The sequence below is a fragment of the Salvelinus fontinalis genome, chromosome 35 (assembly GCF_029448725.1).
Source record: "Salvelinus fontinalis isolate EN_2023a chromosome 35, ASM2944872v1, whole genome shotgun sequence".
NCBI classification, from domain to species: Eukaryota; Metazoa; Chordata; class Actinopteri; order Salmoniformes; family Salmonidae; genus Salvelinus; species Salvelinus fontinalis.
In genome coordinates this window covers 26,063,881-26,085,198 of record NC_074699.1, presented here as the reverse complement: position 1 = coordinate 26,085,198, position 21,318 = coordinate 26,063,881, and the positions used below count along the sequence as shown (strand labels likewise).

The 21,318-nt window shown below is 40.7% G+C and overlaps 2 protein-coding genes across 2 annotated transcripts in view; both read left to right on the top strand.

Moving 5' to 3' along the window:
- The first annotated feature begins 153 nt into the window (after positions 1-153).
- On the top strand, positions 154-20,716 carry LOC129834627 (transcription factor PU.1-like). The gene is made up of 5 exons (XM_055899802.1): positions 154-10,582; positions 11,082-11,172; positions 12,014-12,201; positions 16,390-16,549; positions 16,710-20,716. Exons 1-5 carry the CDS (start codon positions 10,535-10,537, stop codon positions 17,030-17,032), a joined length of 810 nt encoding a protein of 269 aa, XP_055755777.1. The 5' UTR covers positions 154-10,534; the 3' UTR covers positions 17,033-20,716.
- A 266-nt stretch (positions 20,717-20,982) lies between these two features.
- Positions 20,983-21,318, top strand: part of LOC129834628 (myosin-binding protein C, cardiac-type-like) — a 63,579-nt gene continuing 63,243 nt past the window's right edge. The window contains 1 exon segment of the mRNA XM_055899803.1: positions 20,983-21,265. Within this exon segment, the coding sequence (XP_055755778.1) occupies positions 21,241-21,265 (25 nt within the window). The 5' untranslated portion in view covers positions 20,983-21,240.

Here is a 21,318-nt window from a genome sequence, read left to right as displayed (position 1 = left end):
CCCCCCCCCCCCCCCCTTATGACATCCAGTGGCTGTTCCACTGGATTTCATAAGGTGAATGCACCAATTTGTATGTCGCTCTGGATAAGAGCGTCTGCTAAATGACTTAAATGTAAATGTAATGTAAATGTGTATGTTAACTTCCAACTTCAACTGTACAATTGTAGCTGTTTGAGAAGGCATGCAAATTTAGCAACAATGGGGAGAATGATTAACCAATGTAAAGTCCTAATTGATGGCGTTCAGATACACCCCTCTACCCTGAAACACACACACTGGTTCCCTGTTGTGAATATTTTCCAATTTGTGCCACAGGGGCCACAATAATTTGCCCCTTCTCTGATTGTTCAAGTGTGACCCCCTCCCCAAGGGTAACTGCAGCTAGTGTTGCCAGCACTGCCACTACCTGGGTGGGGGCACCCCAGCATAATCCCTACTGACAAGGTCATCAAGGTTCTCATTAGCAGCTTTGAGAAATTCCTTGTATATTGTGCTCAGCCATCCGGGGGCTTTGGCTTTATTGGACCAATCCTGCCAGGCAGGCTCAGACACTTGAGGGGGCAGTGCTGCTTTAGTGGGTCACTGACCACCTTTATTTTTCTGTCTTGGCTGGATATAGGCTACTTGCAGTACGCCGATGAAACAGATAAGGATTTCTTCTTAGTGTGTGGGTCGCTCAGGTGGGTATCTAGGGTACAGGGTTGGGGACCGCTTCATCATGATCAGGCAATATTTATAATCTATTTTAAAATGTATATCCCATATTTGCAAAAAATTGAAAGCTCTCTCTGTCACAACTCCTGCTTGCAGACACATATGGGCTCTGGCATTTCCAACTTTTCCAAACACAAAAACACACACCCCGCCTTCCACCACAATACACCCGTACATACCCACATACTGTGCCTTCTATGTCCTCTGTTTGCTGTTTTTATCCCTACCATCTTGAAAAAACAAAAACAATGGACAACCCAATGCAACACAATGGACACACAAGGGCCTTGAAAACACATGCAGATTGTTTGTGAGAGGTTAAGATAACAGAAAACATGAATAATGTTCGCACTATGAGTCATCCCTGCCTGACTTGAGCAATGCATATAGAAAGAGGAACTTATGGCTGTTGGGACAAGGGTCCATGAAGCAGAGTTTAATGGAAAACATAGTGTGTGTTTGTGTGCACACGTGCGTGCGTGTGTGCGTGCTTGTCAATCGGCCATGTGATTTAACTTTGTCTTCTATCCAAGCCTTGTCTGATGGTTGGATCTTGTAAAGCCGAGTGCATTGGGGGAAAATGAGGAATCGGGAATAAGAAGTGAGAAATCTGGATGTCCCCTTGCACGCCTGTCAGGGTCGGCTCCATGTCATTGTGAAAGAGATGACGGCCAACGAAACTGCTGGTGACAGTCAGGGAGTAAAACAGGGTCAGGGTCCTCTCTGCAGCCTGTCTATCCAGGCCATGCCCTCAAAACCATCATTTTCTTGACAGTTGCTCTCTTTTTCGAGAATGTTTTTTAGGGATCTGATATTCTGATTATCCTCCGGCATATGCATACAACCATTTATTTATTATCTGGGTAGACAGTAGACAAAACAAATAACTACGACTTACATTTGGATAACCCACGCCCGTAGCAGTGTGTGTCCACTCCGTTCTATTATAAACAACTCTCTGATATACATCCAAATCAATAAGGGCCCTTGGTGTTCAGTTCATCATATGGTAATCTAATGGAGTCTATGGCATACTACTGGATTGCACCTGCAGTATAAGGCCTGGAAGGAGCAAGTGGCTCCACAGAGGGAGTAGAAATCAGATCACAGACGACTACATCGACCACTACCTCTAATCAAGCTTTGCTTTGTGGCAAGCTGTTTAGTTACCATCTGGTTTAAGGAAGAAGGAGAAGGAGAAGAAGAAGAAAATCTTTTGAGTTCCATCTTAAATTGGTAAAATTAAGGAAGTTTTTAGTTCCCTAGTTAATTCAGTGAGTTATAGAAATCTCAGATTTCTTGCCCTCTGTGGCAATTTGCTTTAACCGACTCAATGAGATTCTCCTGCATTCACAGAGAGCGTACTACTATCCATGCTGCTCCTGGAAGACTTATGAGAGTGACGGTAAGAGTGAGGCTGGCTGGACTGAGAGAGACAGGAGGCATTTCTTCCCATGAGCATCCTTTGATACAGATTGTAATGTTATGAAATATGTTTTTCTGCTGGTTTCAGCTCAGAGATATATCTGTATAACCAGGGTTGGTATTCTTGATACTTTTTATTGAATGAAGGAAAGAATTGATGTAATGACAGAGGCAATTTGGCCTTTGTAGATCCCTGGGTTAGTTGTTTGCATTATATCCTTATCCATTATTTGATTTGATAGTCTTGCATAATAAGTTGTTGAAAAATAAATGCTAATTTACTCTTGTTGATCATTAATAGTATATTGTATCTTTGACTGAGAGTCAATGGGTTACATCAAGAGTAAAAATGTACCTTTAAAAGTTATCTTTAGCTAACATCTAGGCAGTAGACCTATGTTCATCACTGGCAGCTAATACTTTGTGTCCACATTTGTCTTCATTTGTTTCTTCTAAATGTAATTACTTGGTTTAGAATATGTTGTTATCACATCAAAATTAATAACAGTACTTTTTAAATAATAACTAGAATGAAGAATGTTTGGTAACACTGTTTGGATAGTCCATCTGTAGATGCTCTACAGCCAGCATCAGTAACATTTCAACTAACTATCTACTAACCTTAGCTCTAAGCCTAACCATTATCCTAACCATTATTCTGAACCTAACCCTAATCATGACCTTAGTAAGAAGTTGCTTATCAACATAATGAGTTGGAAAATCCGGACTATCCAAATAAAGTGTGAGCGAATGTTTTACTGGGCTATAACATGTTTCCAACTATTCAAGCTAAATTACTCTAGTTGTTCAAGAGAGTTTGTCAGAGGATGATTACGTAAATTATGTCAAAACCAGCACAGTGTGGACATTGATCTGGAGAAATGTTGGTCAAACAGAATAGATAGACGGAGTGCAACATTTCCTGTTGCGACGGTCTCTGTATCCTGTTTTCCACAGTCAGTGGTCATGCATGTCATCCCCTTGTGAGAGGGTCTGTGGGTATGTTCCCGTGACCCGAAAGTGTGAGGCCACAGAGGTCTGGTAGAGGCTCTCTGTCTGTCCGAATTAAACGGACAGATTATGACATATAAGTAATCAAAGGTATCAGTTAAAGCCAGATATAGTCCTGACTAGAAATGTAGGCCTACATTGTGACTATTTTGCAAACCTTAAGAATACTTTTGCCACTATTATACAGTTGAAGTCGGAAGATTACATACACCTTAGCCAAATACATTTAAACTCAGTTTTTCATAATTCCTGACATTTAATCCTAGTAAAAAATCCCTGTTTTAGGTCAGTTAGGATCAAATCAAAATCAAATCAAATCAAAGTGTATTTGTCACGCGCGCCGAATACAACAGGTGTAGACCTTACAGTGAAATGCTTACTTACAGGCTCTAACCAATAGTGCAAAAAAGGTTTTAGGTGAACAATAGGTAGGTAAAGAAATAAAACAACAGTAAAAAGACAGGCTATATTCAGTAGCGAGGCTATAAAAGTAGTGAGGCTACATACAGACACCGGTTAGTTAGGCTGATTGAGGTAGTATGTACATGTAGATATGGTTAAAGTGACTATGCATATATGATGAACAGAGAGTAGCAGTAGCGTAAAAGAGGGGTTGGCGGGTGGTGAGTGGGACACAATGCAGATAGCCCGGTTAACCAATGTGCAGGAGCACTGGTTGGTCAGCCCAATTTAGGTAGTATGTACATGAATGTATAGTTAAAGTGACTATGCAAATATGATAAACAAAGAGTAGCAGCAGCGTAAAAAGAGGGGTTGGGGGGGGCACACAATGCAAATAGTCCGGGTAGCCATTTGATTACCTGTTCAGGAGTCTTATGGCTTGGGGGTAAAAACTGTTGAGAAGCCTTTTTATCCTAGACTTGGCAGTAGTAAAGAGAACAGTCTATGACTGGGGTGGCTGGGGTATTTTACAATTTTTAGGGCCTTCCTCTGACACCGCCTGGTGTAGAGGTCCTGGACGGCAGGCAGCTTAGCCCCAGTGATGTACTGGGCCGTACGCACTACCCTCTGTAGTGCCTTGCGGTCAGAGGCCGAGCAATTGCCGTACCAGGCAGTGATGCAACCAGTCAGGATGCTCTCGATGTTGCAGCTGGAGAACCTTTTGAGGATCTCAGGACCCATGCCAAATCTTTTTAGTTTCCTGAGGGGGAATAGGCTTGTCGTGCCCTCTTCACGACTGTCTTGGTGTGTTTGGATCATTCTAGTTTGTTGTTGATGTGGACACCAAGGAACTTGAAGCTCTCAACCTGCTCCACTACAGCCCCATCGATGAGAATGGGGGCGTGCTCGGTCCTCCTTTTCCTGTAGTCCACAATCATCTCCTTAGTTTTGGTTACGTTGAGGGATAGGTTGTTATGCTGGCACCACCCGGCCACGTCTCTGACCTCAACCCTATAGGCTGTCTCGTCGTTGTCGGTGATCAGGCCTACCACTGTTGTGTCATCTGCAAACTTAATGATGGTGTTGGAGTGCCTGGCCATGCAGTCATGGGTGAACAGCGAGTACAGCAGGGGACTGAGCACGCACCCCTGGGGAGCTCCAGTGTTGAGGATCAGCGTGGCAGATGTGTTGCTACCTACCCTCACCACCTGGAGGCGGCCCGTCAGGAAGTCCAGGATCCAATTGCAGAGGAAGGTGTTTAGTTCCAGGATCCTTAGCTTAGTGATGAGCTTTGAGGGTACTACGGTGTTGAACGCTGAGCTGTAGTCAATAAATAGCATTCTCACATAAGTTTTACTTTTGTCTAGGGGGGAAAGGGCAGAGTGGAGTGAAATAGAGATTGCATAATCTGTGGATCTGTTTGGGCGGTATGCAAATTGGAGTGGGTCTAGGGTTTCTAGGATAATGGTGTTGATGTGGGCCATTACCAACATTTCAAAGCACTTCATGGCTAAGGACGTGAGTGCTACGGGTCTGTAGTCATTTAGGCAGGTTGCCTTTGTGTTCTTGGGCACAGGGACTATGGTGGTCTGCTTGACACAGGTTGGTATTATAGACTCAATCAGGGACATGTTGAAAATGTCAGTGAATCACCACTTTATTTTAAGAATGTGAAATGTCAGAATAATAGTAGAGAGAATGATTTATTTCAGCTTTTATTTCTTGCATCACATTCCCAGCGGGTCAGAGGTTTACATACACTCAATTAGTATCTGGTAGCATTGCCTTTAAATTGTTTAACTTGGGTCAAACATTTTGGGTAGCCTTCCACAAGCTTCCCACAATAAGTTGGGTGAATTTTGGCCCATTCCTCCTGACAGAGATGATGTAACTGAGTCCGGTTTGTAGGCTTCCTTGCTCGCACATGCTTTTTCAGTTCTGCCCACAAATTTTCTATAGGATTGAGGTCAGGGTTTTGTGATGGCCACTCCAATACCTTGACTTTGTTGTCCCTAAGCCATTTTCCCACAACTTTGGAAGTATGCTTGGGGTCATTGTCCATTTGGAAGACCCATTTGCGACCAAGCTTTAACTTCCTGACTAATGGCTTGAGATGTTGCTTCAATATATCCACATAATCTTCCTGCCTCATGATTCCATCTATTTTGTGAAGTGCACAAGTCCCTCCTGCAGCAAAGCACCCCCACAACATGATGCTGCCACGCCCGTGCTTCACGGTTGGGATGGTGTTCTTCAGCTTGCAAGCTTCCCCCTTTTCCTCCAAACATAACAATGGTCATTATGGCCAAACAGTTCTATTTTTGTTTCATCAGACCAGAGGATATTTCTCCAAGAAGTACGAGCTTTGTCCCCATGTGCAGTTGCAAACCGTAGTCCGGCTTTTTTATGGCGGTTTTGGAGCAGTGGCTTCTTCCTTGCTGAGCGGCCTTTCAGGTTATGTCGATATAGGACTCGTTTTACTGTGGATGTAGATACTTTTGTACATGTTTTCTCCAGCATCTTCACAAGGTCTTTTGCTGTTCTGGGATTGATTTGCACTTTCATCTCTTGGAGACAGAACGTATCTTCTTGCAAAAGACTCTAGGCTTTTGGGGGCCCTAAGCGGTATGACGGCTGCGTGGTTCCATGTTGTTTATACTTGGGTACTATTGTTTGTACAGATGAACGTGGTACCTTCAGGCGTTTGGAAATTGCTCCCAAGGATGAACCAGACTTGCGGAGGTCTACAATTTTTTTTCTGAGGTCTTGGCTGATTTCTTTTGATTTTCCTATGATGTCAAGCAAAGAGACAATAAGTTTGAAGGTAGGCCTTGAAATACATTTTCTGGAATTTTCCAAGCTGTTTAAAGGCACAGTCAACTTAGTGTATGTAAACTTCTGACCCACTGAAATTGTGATACAGTGAATTATAAGTGAAATAATCTGTCTGTAAACAATTGTTGGAAAAATGACTTGTGTCATGCACAAAGTAGATGTCCTAACCAACTTGCCAAAACTATAGTTTGTTAACCAGAAATATGTGGAGTGGTTGAAAACGAATTTTAATGACCCCAACCTAAGTGTATGTAAACTTCCGACTTCAACTGTAGCCTGTAAAAAATTAAAAAATAACTCAAATTAGTTTAGACCAGGGATGGGCAACTTTGATGGGGATGGGGGCCACAAAAAATCTGAACTCGGTCTGCGTACCCACATCCATACCCACACATGCAGTCAGTTGCAAAAGACTCTGCTTTTGGGGGCCCTAAGCAAAAACATTTTGGGTGGGGGGGTGCCACCTTGCAAGCAAAACATTTTGCAGCAGAGAGAAAAAAATGTAAGCTGCAATATGTAACTTTTCATGCAATTTTACTAATTTTGCCATGGGTGGAGATAAATGTTTGCAGTTTTTAACATGATATTTGAGTAAGAGTGACAAACAAAATCAATCGGTGCTCCCCAGATTTTAATTGGACCATGATTACTAGAAGTTTAGATACAGTAGCTAGACTAACTTAACAATCCCAAAAATATTTAGCTGACAGGGGCTAATTGACTGACTGTCAGTGACTGACATAACAATAGAAAAACTGCTGATGCAAAATCAAATTTTCGAAATTGCACCTTGTGTATTCTACTATTCTAACTCAAAACAGTAAGTTGAGACCCTGACTGATCCTCGCTCCAGTGTATTTTCTGTATTGCTAAATGAGTACTAATGTCACACTGTGGCCCTGAGAACTCAGGGTATTAAAGACATAGCGGGCTGTGAAGTAAGAGGTGTCAATGTGACTGCTTGCTTATAAGGATGCTTTAGCCATCAGAGATATGCATCTTGTGAACATAACTGCATTCAGACATCTCAGGTTGTCGAGTACTTAGCCTAAAACCAACGCGTCCATGGGTGCAAGTGATATAGTAAACACAACAGCATCCGTGTGCCTGTAGCAAAATTACACACTGAACTTCTGGGCTGGTTTCCCAGACCTAGTCTTGTATTAAAAAGCATGTTTTATGAAGTAATGCCATTAATTAAGTATTTATATTCCAGTAAAATACTTTATCTGGGTCCAGGCTCTTTGTCCACAAGTCGTTGGTGGAAACCAAACACAGTAGACATTTTATTTACTGTGTTTTACCAAAGAAAGAAGCTGGTCTGATCTCTCAGGGACTGATAATACACGATACTTATTTTGTTTCCTTACTGTATGAAAAGGCCCAATGTGATCAGACAAGACAATCACTGAAATACTTCTATAGATTTATATTTTAAGTTTTGTGGCCTAGATCATACTGAAGTTTAGACACACAAATGGAGTCATTCACAGCAACCCCCCTCCCCATAAGGAACTGAATCTAAAAGAGAATTTCCCAGTTCCTCTTTTACATAGTGTGTGTGTGTGTGTGTGTGTGTGTGTGTGTGTGTGTGTGTGTGTGTGTGTGTGTGTGTGTGTGTGTGTGTGTGTGTGTGTGTGTGTGTGTGTGTGTGTGTGTGTGTGTGTGTGTGTGTGTGTGTGTGTGTGTGTGTGTATGATGATGATAATGATGATGATGGTCAAGACTGACTAACAGAAATGTAAAACCAAATTATAGGCCTGATTCTGTTTGAATGTTATCTGCCTATTTCCTGTAACTTTTTACATTGTGAGAAACACACATTTTATGTATTGAGCCATTCATTCAAACACAAAATTGAAAGTGTGTTCTTGTCTTTCCCAAAATGGGATAAGCACAATGATGCCTGTTTAGGTTTCATCTTGTTCTTAGCTGTCGAAGGTCTAGTAATCTGAAGCCTTATGTAGTAGACATGTATGTGGATGTACTTTGTAAAGCAAGGTACAGGGGAACAGAAATTACAGTATATCATACTCGTCAAACTAACTATAGTGCTGTCCATGAGGCTGAGGGACCGACCTCTTACTGAGATGTCCACCGATCTCCACCTAATAGTTTTAAACAGATCTGGGAAACCTGAATGATTCCTGACAAAGCAGCATATTTTTGTGTTAGAGAAAAAAATATATATTCAAAAAAAGAGTCGTTGTGTGCACTGAAAATAGCCGTGGTGAAAATAGCGTGCTGGGCTTGCTGTAACGCACATAGTGTATTAATACTAAATGTCATCAGTTTAGCTCAGACAGCTGTGATTAACATGGGGGCCATGGACAGGCTGTGTGGTTTCAGCAGACCTACAAGTGGTAGAAGGATGCAGGGGACTCAAATTATAACCCCAGACCATGCAAGCAAGGCAAACTGAAAAGCCACGTATGTACAGGCCTACCAAATTAAGATTGTTATACCGCAACCAAGTCAAACTGATTGTTTGCCTTTGTTAATGTTGATTATTAAACAAAGAACGCACTGTATTTGGTGCTACGTTGCACATCAAAACATCAGATAAGGTTATAACAATTCATAGAAAATTCAACATAGTCTTTGATAGAGATGAAGGAGAGGAAAAACAATAGAATACATGGACATCCATAATAAAGCAAATTTGACTACAGGGTTTTTGGTTGTGTGTTATATTAAGCTTTGAACAACCAAGGGAATATAATAATCATTCCGAAATTATCTTCAGTGCGATTTGGATCTTACTGTCTACAGTATTTCAAGTGTCTGGTCATTATCAGACTGATGCACTCTTCCGCTGTCCAAACCTACACAAGCCTGTCAGTGGAGGCTTGGCTTGTGTCCTCACTTTTCTTCAAGTTAAAACAGAGATGTTATGTCAGGGAGACATACCTGAGACAGATAGGGCTGGTTTCCCAGACACTGCCTAGTCTTGGATAAAAAAGCATTCTCATACTGTGTCCTGTAAACCAGACCATAGGGTCAGGAGAGAGGGTCATCTGAGTCTAGTAGCAGAGCTACTGTACACTGTACTCATTGTGAAGAAGAATATTTTGGTGAGAAAAACACATTTGGTCAGAAAATATTATATTTGCGATTTCTCAAGAATCCCCCCACCAACACTACTATTGTCACAGGAGGTGTTTTATCTCCTTTCCCTTTATCTCCACAGCTGTTGCAGGATTTCAAAAAGGAAGTGGCATGATTTTATCTGTCCAGCTAATCTACACCCAGATAAAACAGTTGTTTGGATAGAAATATAGCAGAATTCATCGATGTATGTGAGTCATTATTTCATTGATATGGTTAGAACTCAAGCTACTGGTTTATTTTTTAATTGACATATTTAGACCAGTTTATTTGAAGGGATAGCATAGTATAGGGAATAACAGGGGTCCAAGTGCCGAACGTTGCTGAACACCAAATCCAATGTACACAATGATACTGGTCTGAGAAGTAGGAATTAAACCAGTTTAAAATGTGAAATGACAATGTTTAGGTATCTGGCATTGAAACATGCTAAACATGTTTAATATTATATTTGTAATATTCATCTAGATTTCCATAGTGTATGCAAGGTATATGAATATGGATACCTGCACTTTAGCCACACAAAAAAACACATTTAATTTGGTTGGCAAAATTTGGTCACAATGAGATGCAAAGATACTATCCACTGACAGATGATGCTATGCTAGAAGGCTGACAGTTAAGACAGGCCTTGAAATGATTGGCTGGTTTGGGAGGCGACACAATTGAGCCTTAATAAATGTGAGATGTTAGAATCTCCCCCTGACAAATCACCAATGACCAGGAACCGCCACCAGACACACTGAGATGTGTACACCCACAAAGATATACAGAAGTCAAAATATCAGGTTCCCTTTTAATTTTCAGTCATTGAGTAGGGCTATTTTATTTAATTTTATTAGACAGAATTTGAATCTCAGAGAGTAGCTTGGCTTACAAGTGGATAAAGTTGTGTAGGCAGAGGGAGACATTTTGGGTTTCGTTTGGTGAGAGGAAATTTGGTAAACGTTGTGCAATGGTGCGGGAAAAGTTTTGAAAGAGTGTGAGAAACAATTGCAAGCTAAGTGCCTGAAGTAGGTCGGTTCAAGAAGAAGCCTTCATGTTGCATCCGTACAGAATGGAGGGGTACCTCATCTCACCTGGTCCTGTAAGTACACAATGAGTCAAACAATTTGTGTTAATTCAGTTATAGGCCCAAGTATATACAGGTATGTGGTTATTTGTTGAGTTTATGTACTTGTTTATATACCACAGGATATACTTATACAGAAAATGCATTAACGTCATTCATTTTCAAACTCTTAAACTGGTACACAATGTTGGTACTTTTGTGGTCTACATACTGGCAAAAGAACAATATTTCTAACAATAGTTTATACAACTAACAATATGTTGTTTTACAACAATCCATTTTGTAAGGTTATGACCAACCATGAAAAAACCCCAGGAAAAGTATTATAGTAAATGTCAATGAAGTTTAAAAAGCTCAAAATGTTGTTCAACAATGTCATTATCAACAAACATTATCAAGGGCAGAAAGCAATTTTTATATAGATGTTGAGTGTCAGTTCCTTGGAAACAATAGTAAAACATTATGTGAAGTTTTGTTATGATTTCAGTTGAGGATATTATTTTTGTTTTGACAGCCATCAGAAGACATGTACGAACCCGACATCTATAGACAACAGATGTCAGAATATTCATATCCGTATGTCATCGATGCAGAGAGTCAAGGAGGTGAGCTTTAAAACACTACAACATTTTTCCTAGTATTAATACCTCTTGTATTATCTATTGATAATCTTGATAACTATGATACAATGATATACTTTTTAAATTTCCCTTTCTCTGATGACCTTACCATCACATAATTGTCGTTTAAATAAACAATCTGAATATCACTTATACGGAAGTGAATAGTGCCGGCCCAACTAGATATGTGTTTGACCAGGCCTGAGGAAATCACACACAGTAGCTATATTAAAGACAATACTGTACGTAAAAGGTATCAAGACACTGCAGCTGGAGCCAACCATGTTGCCCCCATGGAGTACAGGAAACAGATGCCATTTCTGTCAGGCGCTCAACCTACAGTCGTAGAACAACTTTCCCCCCTGGGGTTTATTGAAATGGAGAGGTTCAGTTGTATTTTCTCCTGTAATCAACTGATCCTACTGCCAAGAATAAACTGGTATTTACTAGTACGAGCTGTAGAATTATATAGGCTTTGCCCCATTTAACAAACTAAATTATTACAAAATAATAATGGCAAGTCTCTGGTGCAGTGTCAGGACCGAACACAACAGATCACTAAAACATGTGTACATGCGGAACGTTTTAACACATTTGTGACATTCGGGCTAAAAAGAAAGAAAAAGACAACTGCCAAAGCAAAGATGTGTGAACAGGAAACTGCCTAAAATATTTTGCTGAACACTTTTTAAACAAATAGCATACATTGTGTATTTGGAATCTGTAGTCAAATAGGTTTTCTCTATTCTATGCCATCTGAACATTGCCATTTAGTGTACACCTACCTCTTACTCTATGAACAACTAAAATGTTTCTCTCTGTTCAGATCACTGGGACTATCACACCACTCATCATGCTCATCCTCTGGACTTTGACAACCTGCCAGAGGGCCACTTCACTGAGCTCCAGAGTGTCCAGCAACTACATCTACCCAGTATGGCTCGTTACAGCGATGTTGACACTCTCTCTCTGGACCCTGGCCTTGGGGGACACAACCATGCCCTACCCCCACCGGTGAGCCCACGCCCTGACCCCCCTGACCCCTCTTTGCCTCTAACACAGACAGAGCGTTGGAGTTGGTCATTCTTTTCAAGCAGATGTAGTGTACATGACTAATAGAGAATGTTCTGAATGTTCAGGACTAAAGCAAGTAGCAGAACTTGTTTACATGTCCCCTCTAGTGCAATAGCAATGCTTCAGAAAGGTTTAATAACAGGTAAACATAAAATCAACCATCTGGCTTCAGATAAAATGGCTCAGATAAAGATATGACAATGAAAATGTATCTGGGCTACTGTTTGTTACTGGTGAGCTGTGTTGCGTGGAGGATGTAGGGTGCGCCTACACACAGATGGTTTGACATTGTGGCCTTTTCCTAACTAGGGCCTGCTGGTGTTGCTACAGAACAATAATCTGCCAACTCACTAACGGCTGATGAACAAATAATTATTTTTTTAAACAGAAGTGGCCTCCCCAACATTATGTCTCTCACACACACACGCACGCACGCGCGCACGCACGCACGCACGCACGCACGCACACACACACACACACACACACACACACACACACACACACACACACACACACACACACACACACACACACACACACACACACACACACACACACACACACACACACACACACACACACACACACACACACACACACACACACACACACACACACACACACACACAAATCATTGTCAGTCTTCTTATTGTAAAATCTTACATTGTAACATTGTAAATATTACACTTTAAACAGAGAGCATTAACTAATGAGTGTGGATGAGAATATCCTTAAAGATGCCTTTTCTATTTGTGAATGGAACTGATTATACTGGGTTTTTAGAACTGTGTGCTGAATGTTTGGACAGGATTTTGCACAGCCAAACATCCAAACTGCTATAACAGCAACCACACATCACACCTCATGCAGCGGGGCGGTGCCCTATAATCTTTTCCACCGCTGGGCTAACTTGAGATGATTATATCGTCAAGAACAGGTCAAGGTTAACAGATATACTACTCTTAAAAACATGGCGAAGGTTTGAACTGAAAATAAAACTTTGAGTTACAAGTTGTTATTATGGGTAGTCAGACAAATGTGACAATACCTCTAAGATACAACTGGTCTCCTGACTTGAAACAGAGTCAAATGCAGCGAGCTAGCAGTGACATGCTAAGATAATCAGAGCAAGCTAGTTAGCTAAGCATTTAGCAACCTCTTAGCTACTCATGTTGAATTAAAAAATATAACTACTATAGCTAATTAGGTGTCAAATGTACAAGTAAGTCAGGTAACATTTGCTTTATTGAAATGTTAAGTTGAATAAGCTATATGACAAAAAACAACAGGGATGGATAGTTATACTACTCCAGGGGCATCAATATAAAATGCTCAGCTAAACAGAACTAGTTGGCTAGCAGATGGCTATCTTTTACTAATGTTGAGTCAAAGAATAGTGCTAGCTTGCTAGGTCTCAAATATGCCAGTAAATGTTAGTTTGGGTGAAGATAACCATAGGATTTAGAAAAGGGCAATTCCACGACTCAGATTTTTCACTTAAAATGTATGCCAAACAAAACTGATTCATTTTAAAGTTTAACAAACCATACAGTGCACAAGGACTCTATGCACAAGGGCTACATTTAACAATTACACAGAAAATTTAACAAAAACACATTTACTGGAAGAACTGTACAGATTCAAAGTTTGGTAACAGAATTTCTGTAAAATCTCCCTCAGTTTTTTATGTGTCCACGTTTTCCAAAAACTCAGAATTAAGAATTCAGAATTAGGATTCAACAATGTCTGCAGAAATAATGGGGTGTCAGCTATGGCACGACACCTTGACTTTGAAAAAAACTATTTTGGTTATGGAACTACAATAAGTGGTGGATTTACACCGGGTAAATTAATTGCGGTAACAAAGTTTCATCATGGCTCCCTGATTTGTACTACACAGAAATTATTAATTATGGATATGAATGTCATTCCCTTCATGGGGATCTATCCTAAATAGGTACACAAAGGTATACATGTGCAATATCCTCCTTCGCATATTTGGGGATTATTCTACACAACGGCTATTATTTTAATGAGCTCTGCCCCCAAACGAGACCAAATTTGCTTGGAAATTTGCTTTTTCTTTACTGTACTAGACTCTACTCTACTTTTATTTACTGTACTGTATAGTACTGTGTTGTCCAAACTTGTGAACCCAATTGTGGTTTGTGACTACTGTGATTTCCCATTGTAGCCAGTTAAATTGCATAAATCCCATTACCGATTTTTGGGAAGTTCCATTACCAATTTGGTAACAGAATTTAGAGATTTTATCACATAATAATTTATTAACAAAATCGATATGAGTAACAACACTATAATAATTGATAGGTGTACTTGTTACTTCTGTGAACTTTCATTATCCTCCCTCCTCACGAAGGAGAGAAATGAGAAAATATCTTAAAGATATGTGGGGTTTTGGTAATGGAATTTCAAAGCACAGGGCAATGTTCTTAAACTTATAGAAGGCAGAAACATGTAAATATGAAAGTGTTGATATTAGTTGGCAGGGGTCTTTACTTCAACATTATTGTAATTCTTAGGATGGAAAATGGTTGAAAAATGTATATCTGTCTTAATTTCTCCTATGAACTTCACACGTTGTTGCTCATGGGTCCTTTTACATGGAAATGACCATATGTCCATGGTTGCCCTTAGGGCACCAAAGTGATCTGAACCCAAATTAACATTACTGCCCCCGGGGAAAAATTTTAATAGTTTATTCCAGTCTGCTTAAAGTCTACCCTTAGGGCACCAAAGTGATCTTGACCCAAATTAACATTACTGCCCCCGGGGAAAAATTTAAATAGTTTATTCCAGTCTGCTTAAAGTCTACCCTTAGGGCACCAAAGTGATCTGAACCCAAATTAACATTACTTCCCCCGGGGAAAAATTTAAATAGTTTATTCCAGTCTGCTTAAAGTCTACCCTTAGGGCACCAAAGTGATCTTAACCCAAATTAACATTACTGCCCCCGGGAAAAATTTAAATAGTTTATTCCAGTCTGCTTAAAGTCTACCCTTAGGGCACCAAGTGATCTTGACCCAAACTTACATTTCTGCCCCCAGGGTAGCATAAACAGTCTGTTCCATTTGTTGTTGTTGATATCGCTTATTCAACTAAACTTTTAATAAAACAAATATTAACTGACCTACTGGCAGATTTGAGACCTAACTTGCTAGCTATTTTTATTTTACAATTCAACATTAGTAGGAGGTAGGTCTCTGCTCAGCTAAGCTACATTTAGCTTAGCATTTTACTTTTCTTCCCCCAGAAGTTTATATAGCTTATTCAACTAAATACTTTGACAAAGTAAATGGGCTTTACAGGTACATTCAAGACCTAGCTAGTTATATTCTATGACTCAATATTCTATTTATAAATTCAACATGAGTAGCTAAGAGGTTGCTAAATGCTTAGCTAGCTTTCTTGCTCTAATTAGCTTAGCATAAGGCTGCTAGTTTTCTACATTTTACTCTTTGCTTCAAGTCAGGAGACCAGTTGTATCTTAGAGATACTGTCACGTTTGTTTGACTACTGTAACACAAACATGATTTTAAGACATTACATCTTGTAACTCAAAGTTATTTACAAGATTCAGAGTTCGAAACCAACCGGATTTGTTCTGCACCAAACCAATCAGATTCCTTCTGCCCTTATAACAAAGTTGACTAAACTTTAAGTAAATCTGCATTCAAGCTCTTTTTCTCCCACATTATATGTGGGAGAGAATCTTTTTAAGTATTCATTCAACTCTACTTGATACTTGATACATTCAAGGGAGTGGGTATTCACAGGAGACTGGTGAGGGGAGGACAGCTCATAATGATGGCTGGAATGGAGTGTTTGATACCATTCCATTTATTCTGCCATTACTATGTGCCATTCCTCCTTATTTAAGGTGCTACCAGCCACCTGTGGTGGGGATAGTTGATTGGGGGAGTAAAAACGGTTGCCGTCATTAATAACACTTGTGCCTCACTGTGTATATAACATGATCAGCATGGTATCTGATTTGTTTAGTTGTAATTTCTCAGTGAATACTGCTCCAAAAATAATGTATTGTAATTGTAATGATGGTTTTGTATTGTAATGACTACATGGTTATTGTTGTTTGTGGTGTCCAAGGTGCCATATTACCCTCGAGCCATGGGCTACTTGCACCCCTCTCCTCAGACGATGAGGAGCTCAGACGACGAGGAGCCAGGAGGCCGCAGCCCTCCACTAGAAGTGTCTGATGAGGAGTGTCTGAGGGACCACATCGCCCACGTAACAAGGGGAGAATTGGGTAAGGAATTAATTCATAAATGCATACCTAATATCTCACATGTTTGATTTAGCTTCTGAGGTCACAATAATCCTACTCCATGTAGGTCATAGGTAGGGAACATCCTCAACTGATTCATTGCAGGTTTAACCATTTTGTACTTTTATCAACATTAATATAGGCAACAAGAAGAAGATCCGTCTGTACCAGTTCCTGCTGGATCTGCTGAGGAATGGGGACATGAAGGACAGTATCTGGTGGGTGGACAGGGACAAGGGCACCTTCCAGTTCTCCTCGAAACACAAGGAGGCACTGGCACATCGGTGGGGCGTACAGAAGGGCAACCGCAAGAAAATGACCTACCAGAAGATGGCACGGGCTCTTCGCAACTATGGCAAGACAGGCGAGGTCAAAAAGGTCAAGAAGAAGCTGACTTATCAGTTCAGTGGTGAAGTGCTAGGGGGGAGGTCTCACTTGGAGAGGAGGCCATATTCCCATTTGTAGAGGGAGAAACATAGTGGAAGTCCTGAAGAACGGTAGAGTGAGAGAGAGAGATAGTTTACTGTATATAGTATGCAAGATGGTTATCAATGTAATAACTATTGTTTGTGTTTAAATCAACAATAACTGTTTTTGCTGCTCTTGTAAAAAGCATTTATGTGAACGTCAAAGCCAGTGTCTTAATGGAATCTTACAATTAGCAAATTTTGACTCAATGATTGCACACACACATCTGGACCTTTTACATTCCATAGTACTTAAAAACAGGGCCGTTTTAAATGATACTGTCAATCATTATCACCAGAATGCTTACAAGAGTGGTAATACAGATGACCACTCGAAGTCCTCAGAGATCTCCTTTCTTAAAGCTGTCTGTGTTCACCGACTTCTACACACTGTTGGACTCACTGACCATTGTGCACATTTGACATCAATTAGACTTGGATGCAATGTAAACAAACAAAAAGACTGATAAAGAACTCTTTAGCATTAATGACATTGATTTGATACTCTGAGATGCACTGACTTTGGAAGAGCAATTCGTGTTGTCTAACTTTTGCTGTAGCAGCACACAAACACAACATATTATACATAAGCTTTTGCTAATCAGAATTGAGTATTCAGCCAAGCCGTGGTATAAAGCTTGTATATTCCTATGATGGTACTACATGTGTATTACATACTAACTCATGTTAGCTCAAGACTTTGGGAAGTAAACCCTTCTGAACATTGGGAGACTTAACCTGCAACCTTTCCGGACTATCCCCTTGACCATTACTTCCCTGTCACATCCCATTGACTTGTTCCTGAAATGGGGGAGGGTGAAGAGGCTTATCACCCAGCCCTTATTATCTGCTTGTGTTCGGAGATGAAGCACAGACCTTTGCCTCCTCCGAGCTAGGGTGCAATCTATTCCTAGCCTAGGAATACCAACACAGGGATATTTCTCCCATGCTCTCAATCATAGACCCCTGTTTAAACTGTATGAAAGTGTATATGACCAGTTATTTTCCCGTACTCTATGTGCTCTCTGTATAATGCATGTTGGCATGTTTGTATGTTGGCATGACTCAGTTACATATCTGCTCGTGACGAACTCGAAAGCATTTCTATTTCTCACACGTCATGTGGTTTTAGTCGACTCATCCTCACATTGTTCCAGCACATCACAGACTGGCTTTAGCAAATCCTCTGGGAATCACAGCCATGTACGCAGAACCCCAGTGGCCGAGCCAGATAATATATAGACATGTGGGCAGCCATGGAGACTTTACTGGGCCCACTGGCAGCAGACAAGGCCACCCCATCCCCCACCATCCACCCACCCCTAGCCCAGTTATGTGGCAGCTGAAGCCTCTAGGTGTAAATAATTCTGGGTGCTGACACAGCTCTATGATGGGAGCACAGGGCACAGTCTGCAGTGAAAAGTGACGCAAAGTGAGGTATCCAGGGAGAACACCATCAAGAGACAGATAATAGTTTTAAGTGTATTTTCCCTACAGCACCTCTGGGATAAATCAATTAATAAATACAACTGAAAAGGAGACATAAAGGACAGGGATATAGTTAGAATAATTCAATTGAATAATGCAAAATCATAGAAACAGTGAGGATTGATTTAAGTGAACCCTCCTGCATTTATTACTGACTATGCAATAAAACAAGGTTGAAAATAAAAACATATACAGTACCAGTCAAAAGTTTGGACATACATACTCATTCAAGGGTTTTTCTTTATTTCTGCTACTTTCTACATTGTAGAAACTATGAAATCATGTAGTAACCCCCCAAAAAGTTATATTGTACATCACAATATATTTTAGATTCTTCAAAGTAGCCACCCTTTTCCTAAATGACAGCTTTCAACACTCTTGGCATTCTCTCAACCAGCTTCCCCTGGAATGCTTTTCCAATAGTCTTGAAGGAGTTCTCACATATGCTGAGCACTTGTTGGCTGCTTTTCCTTCACTCTGCGTTCCAACTCATCCCAAACCATCTCAATTGGATTGAGGTCGGGTGATTTTGGAGGCCAGGTCATCTGATGCAGCACTCCATCCCTCTCCTTCTTGATCAAATAGCCCTTACACAGCCTGGTGTGTTTTGGGTCATTGTTCTGTTACAAATAAATGATAGTCCCACTAAGCACAAACAAGATGGGATGGTGTATCGCTGCAGAATTCTGTGGTAGCCATGTTGGTTAAGTGTGCCTTGAATTCTAAATAAATCACTGACAGTGTCACCAGCAAAGCACTCCAACACCATCACACCTCCTCCTCCATGCTTCACTGTGGGAACCACGTAGATCCTCCGTTCACCTACTATGCGTCTCACAAAGACACAGTGGTTGGAACCAAAAATCTCAAAGGACAGATTTCCACCAGTCTAATGTTTATTGCTCGTGTTTCTTGGCCCAAGCAAGTCTCTTCTTCTTATTGGTGTCCTTAAGTAGTGGTTTCTTTGCAGCAATTCGACCATGAAGGCCTGATTCATGCATTCTTTGCTGAACAGTTGATGTTTAGATGTGTCTGTTACTTGAACTCTGTGAAGCATTCAGTTGGGCTGCAATCTGAGGTGCGGTTAACTCTAATTAACTTATCCTCTGCAGCAGACGTAACTCTGGGTCTTCCTTTCCTGTGGTCGTCCTCATGAGAGCCAGTTTCATCATAGCGCTTGATGGTTTTTACGACTGCACTTGAATAAACTTTCAAAGTTCTTGAAATGTTCCGAATTGACTGACCTTCATGTCTTAAAGTAATGATGGACAGTCGTTTCTCTTTACACATTTGAGCTGTTCTTGCCATAATATGGACTTGGTCTTTTACCAAATAGGGCTATCTTCCGTATACCACCCCTACCTTGTCACAACACAACTGATTGACTCAATTAAGAAGAAAAGAAAGTCCACTATTTAACTTTTAACAAGGCACACCTGTTAATTGAAGTACATTCCAGGTGACTACCTCATGAAGCTGGTTGAGAGAATGCCAAGAGTGTGCAAAGCTGTCATATTTTTGTACTTTTTTGGTTACTACATGATTCCATATGTGTTATTTAATCGTTTTGATGTCTTCACTATTATTCTACAATGTTGAAAATAGTACAAATAAAGAAAAATCCTGGAATGATTAGGTGTGTCCAAACTTTTGACTTTTACTGTATTCTTTTTAGGAAGTATAAGGTAGTTGGGACACTTGAGAAAACTGGGCAGACACAAGGCCAAGGTAAAACACAAAAAGAAAAGTCCTAAAATGATCAAGATGAAGTGTTAAGGATCAGGATCAGACATGCCTTATTATCCCAAAATACTCCACTAAGGTGTGGTTGCTCAACCGCCTCCACAGTTAACACTCCATAATACTTTACTCCAGTCAGTCTGTTAGTCTGTCATGTCCTTGCTATGCCACCAAGCCGAGGCTTCGAACGGTAGGCCCCTACTAATAAGATGCAAAGCTCCAGTGTGTCAGGCAACAATATATGATTCAACCAGAACAGGATTTATTTAGACAGGGTAAAGGTCCCACTTATATGTGTATTACTTACTTGGGAAATTAGGTTCTGATGTAAAATTCCCTGCCATTTGGAAGGCTTGATTTACATGAAAAGTATTGTTACATGACAAACATAAGGAAAGGTATTTTGCTATTTACAGTGCTGCCTGTTCAGAAAATAAATGTTAAATTAACCAGATGGATAATGGAAAGCTATGCACACAGCCATGGAAGAATTCCTGGAAGTCCTGGTTCACCAGGGGAAAAGCAATCACATTCCTGCCAACAGATAAAAGGATTACTCTAGCCTCCTGTCTGCTGTCTTCTGAAGCAGCTACTACTTTTTGCAAGACCAGGCAGCGGCACAAATCTAGAAAGAGCAGGAGACGTTGCTGGACTCAGGTTCTAAATTTAACCTCCCATTCCCCCCCCCCCCTCCCTCGCTTCGCCTGTCATGCATCTGCGGTGTCGGGAGAAGGGATGGTTGAAATATGGTCTGCAGGAGGTCGAGGGGTCTGGGATAGGGAGGGATGAGGTGCACGTCTATTATCTCATTGCCGGACAGAAAGGGGATTGGGTCTAGACATCGTGACAAAAGAGGGTGGGTTGGTACTGTTGTGAAGAGGGGTTGCTCAGGAACCCCACTATTAAACGCAAGGGGTGAGCTAGGAAGGAGTGTGTAAGTTATTGTCGGTTACTTTCTGGAAGAAACGTTCAATCAGGATGCCAGAGCCGGTCCAAAAAACAGGTAAGTGTGCTTGATCAGATTCCATCTTGTTTTACTGCAGCATCTCCAGCTGC

Excerpts from the sequence above, each read along its gene's own strand:
- LOC129834627 (XM_055899802.1), top strand. The coding sequence starts at position 10,535 with ATGTTGCATCCGTACAGAATGGAGGGGTACCTCATCTCACCTGGTCCT. Across the intron at positions 10,583-11,081 it reads ACCTCATCTCACCTGGTCCT|CCATCAGAAGACATGTACGA; the intron begins GTAAGTACACAA and ends TTGTTTTGACAG. Across the intron at positions 12,202-16,389 it reads ACCATGCCCTACCCCCACCG|GTGCCATATTACCCTCGAGC; the intron begins GTGAGCCCACGC and ends GTGGTGTCCAAG.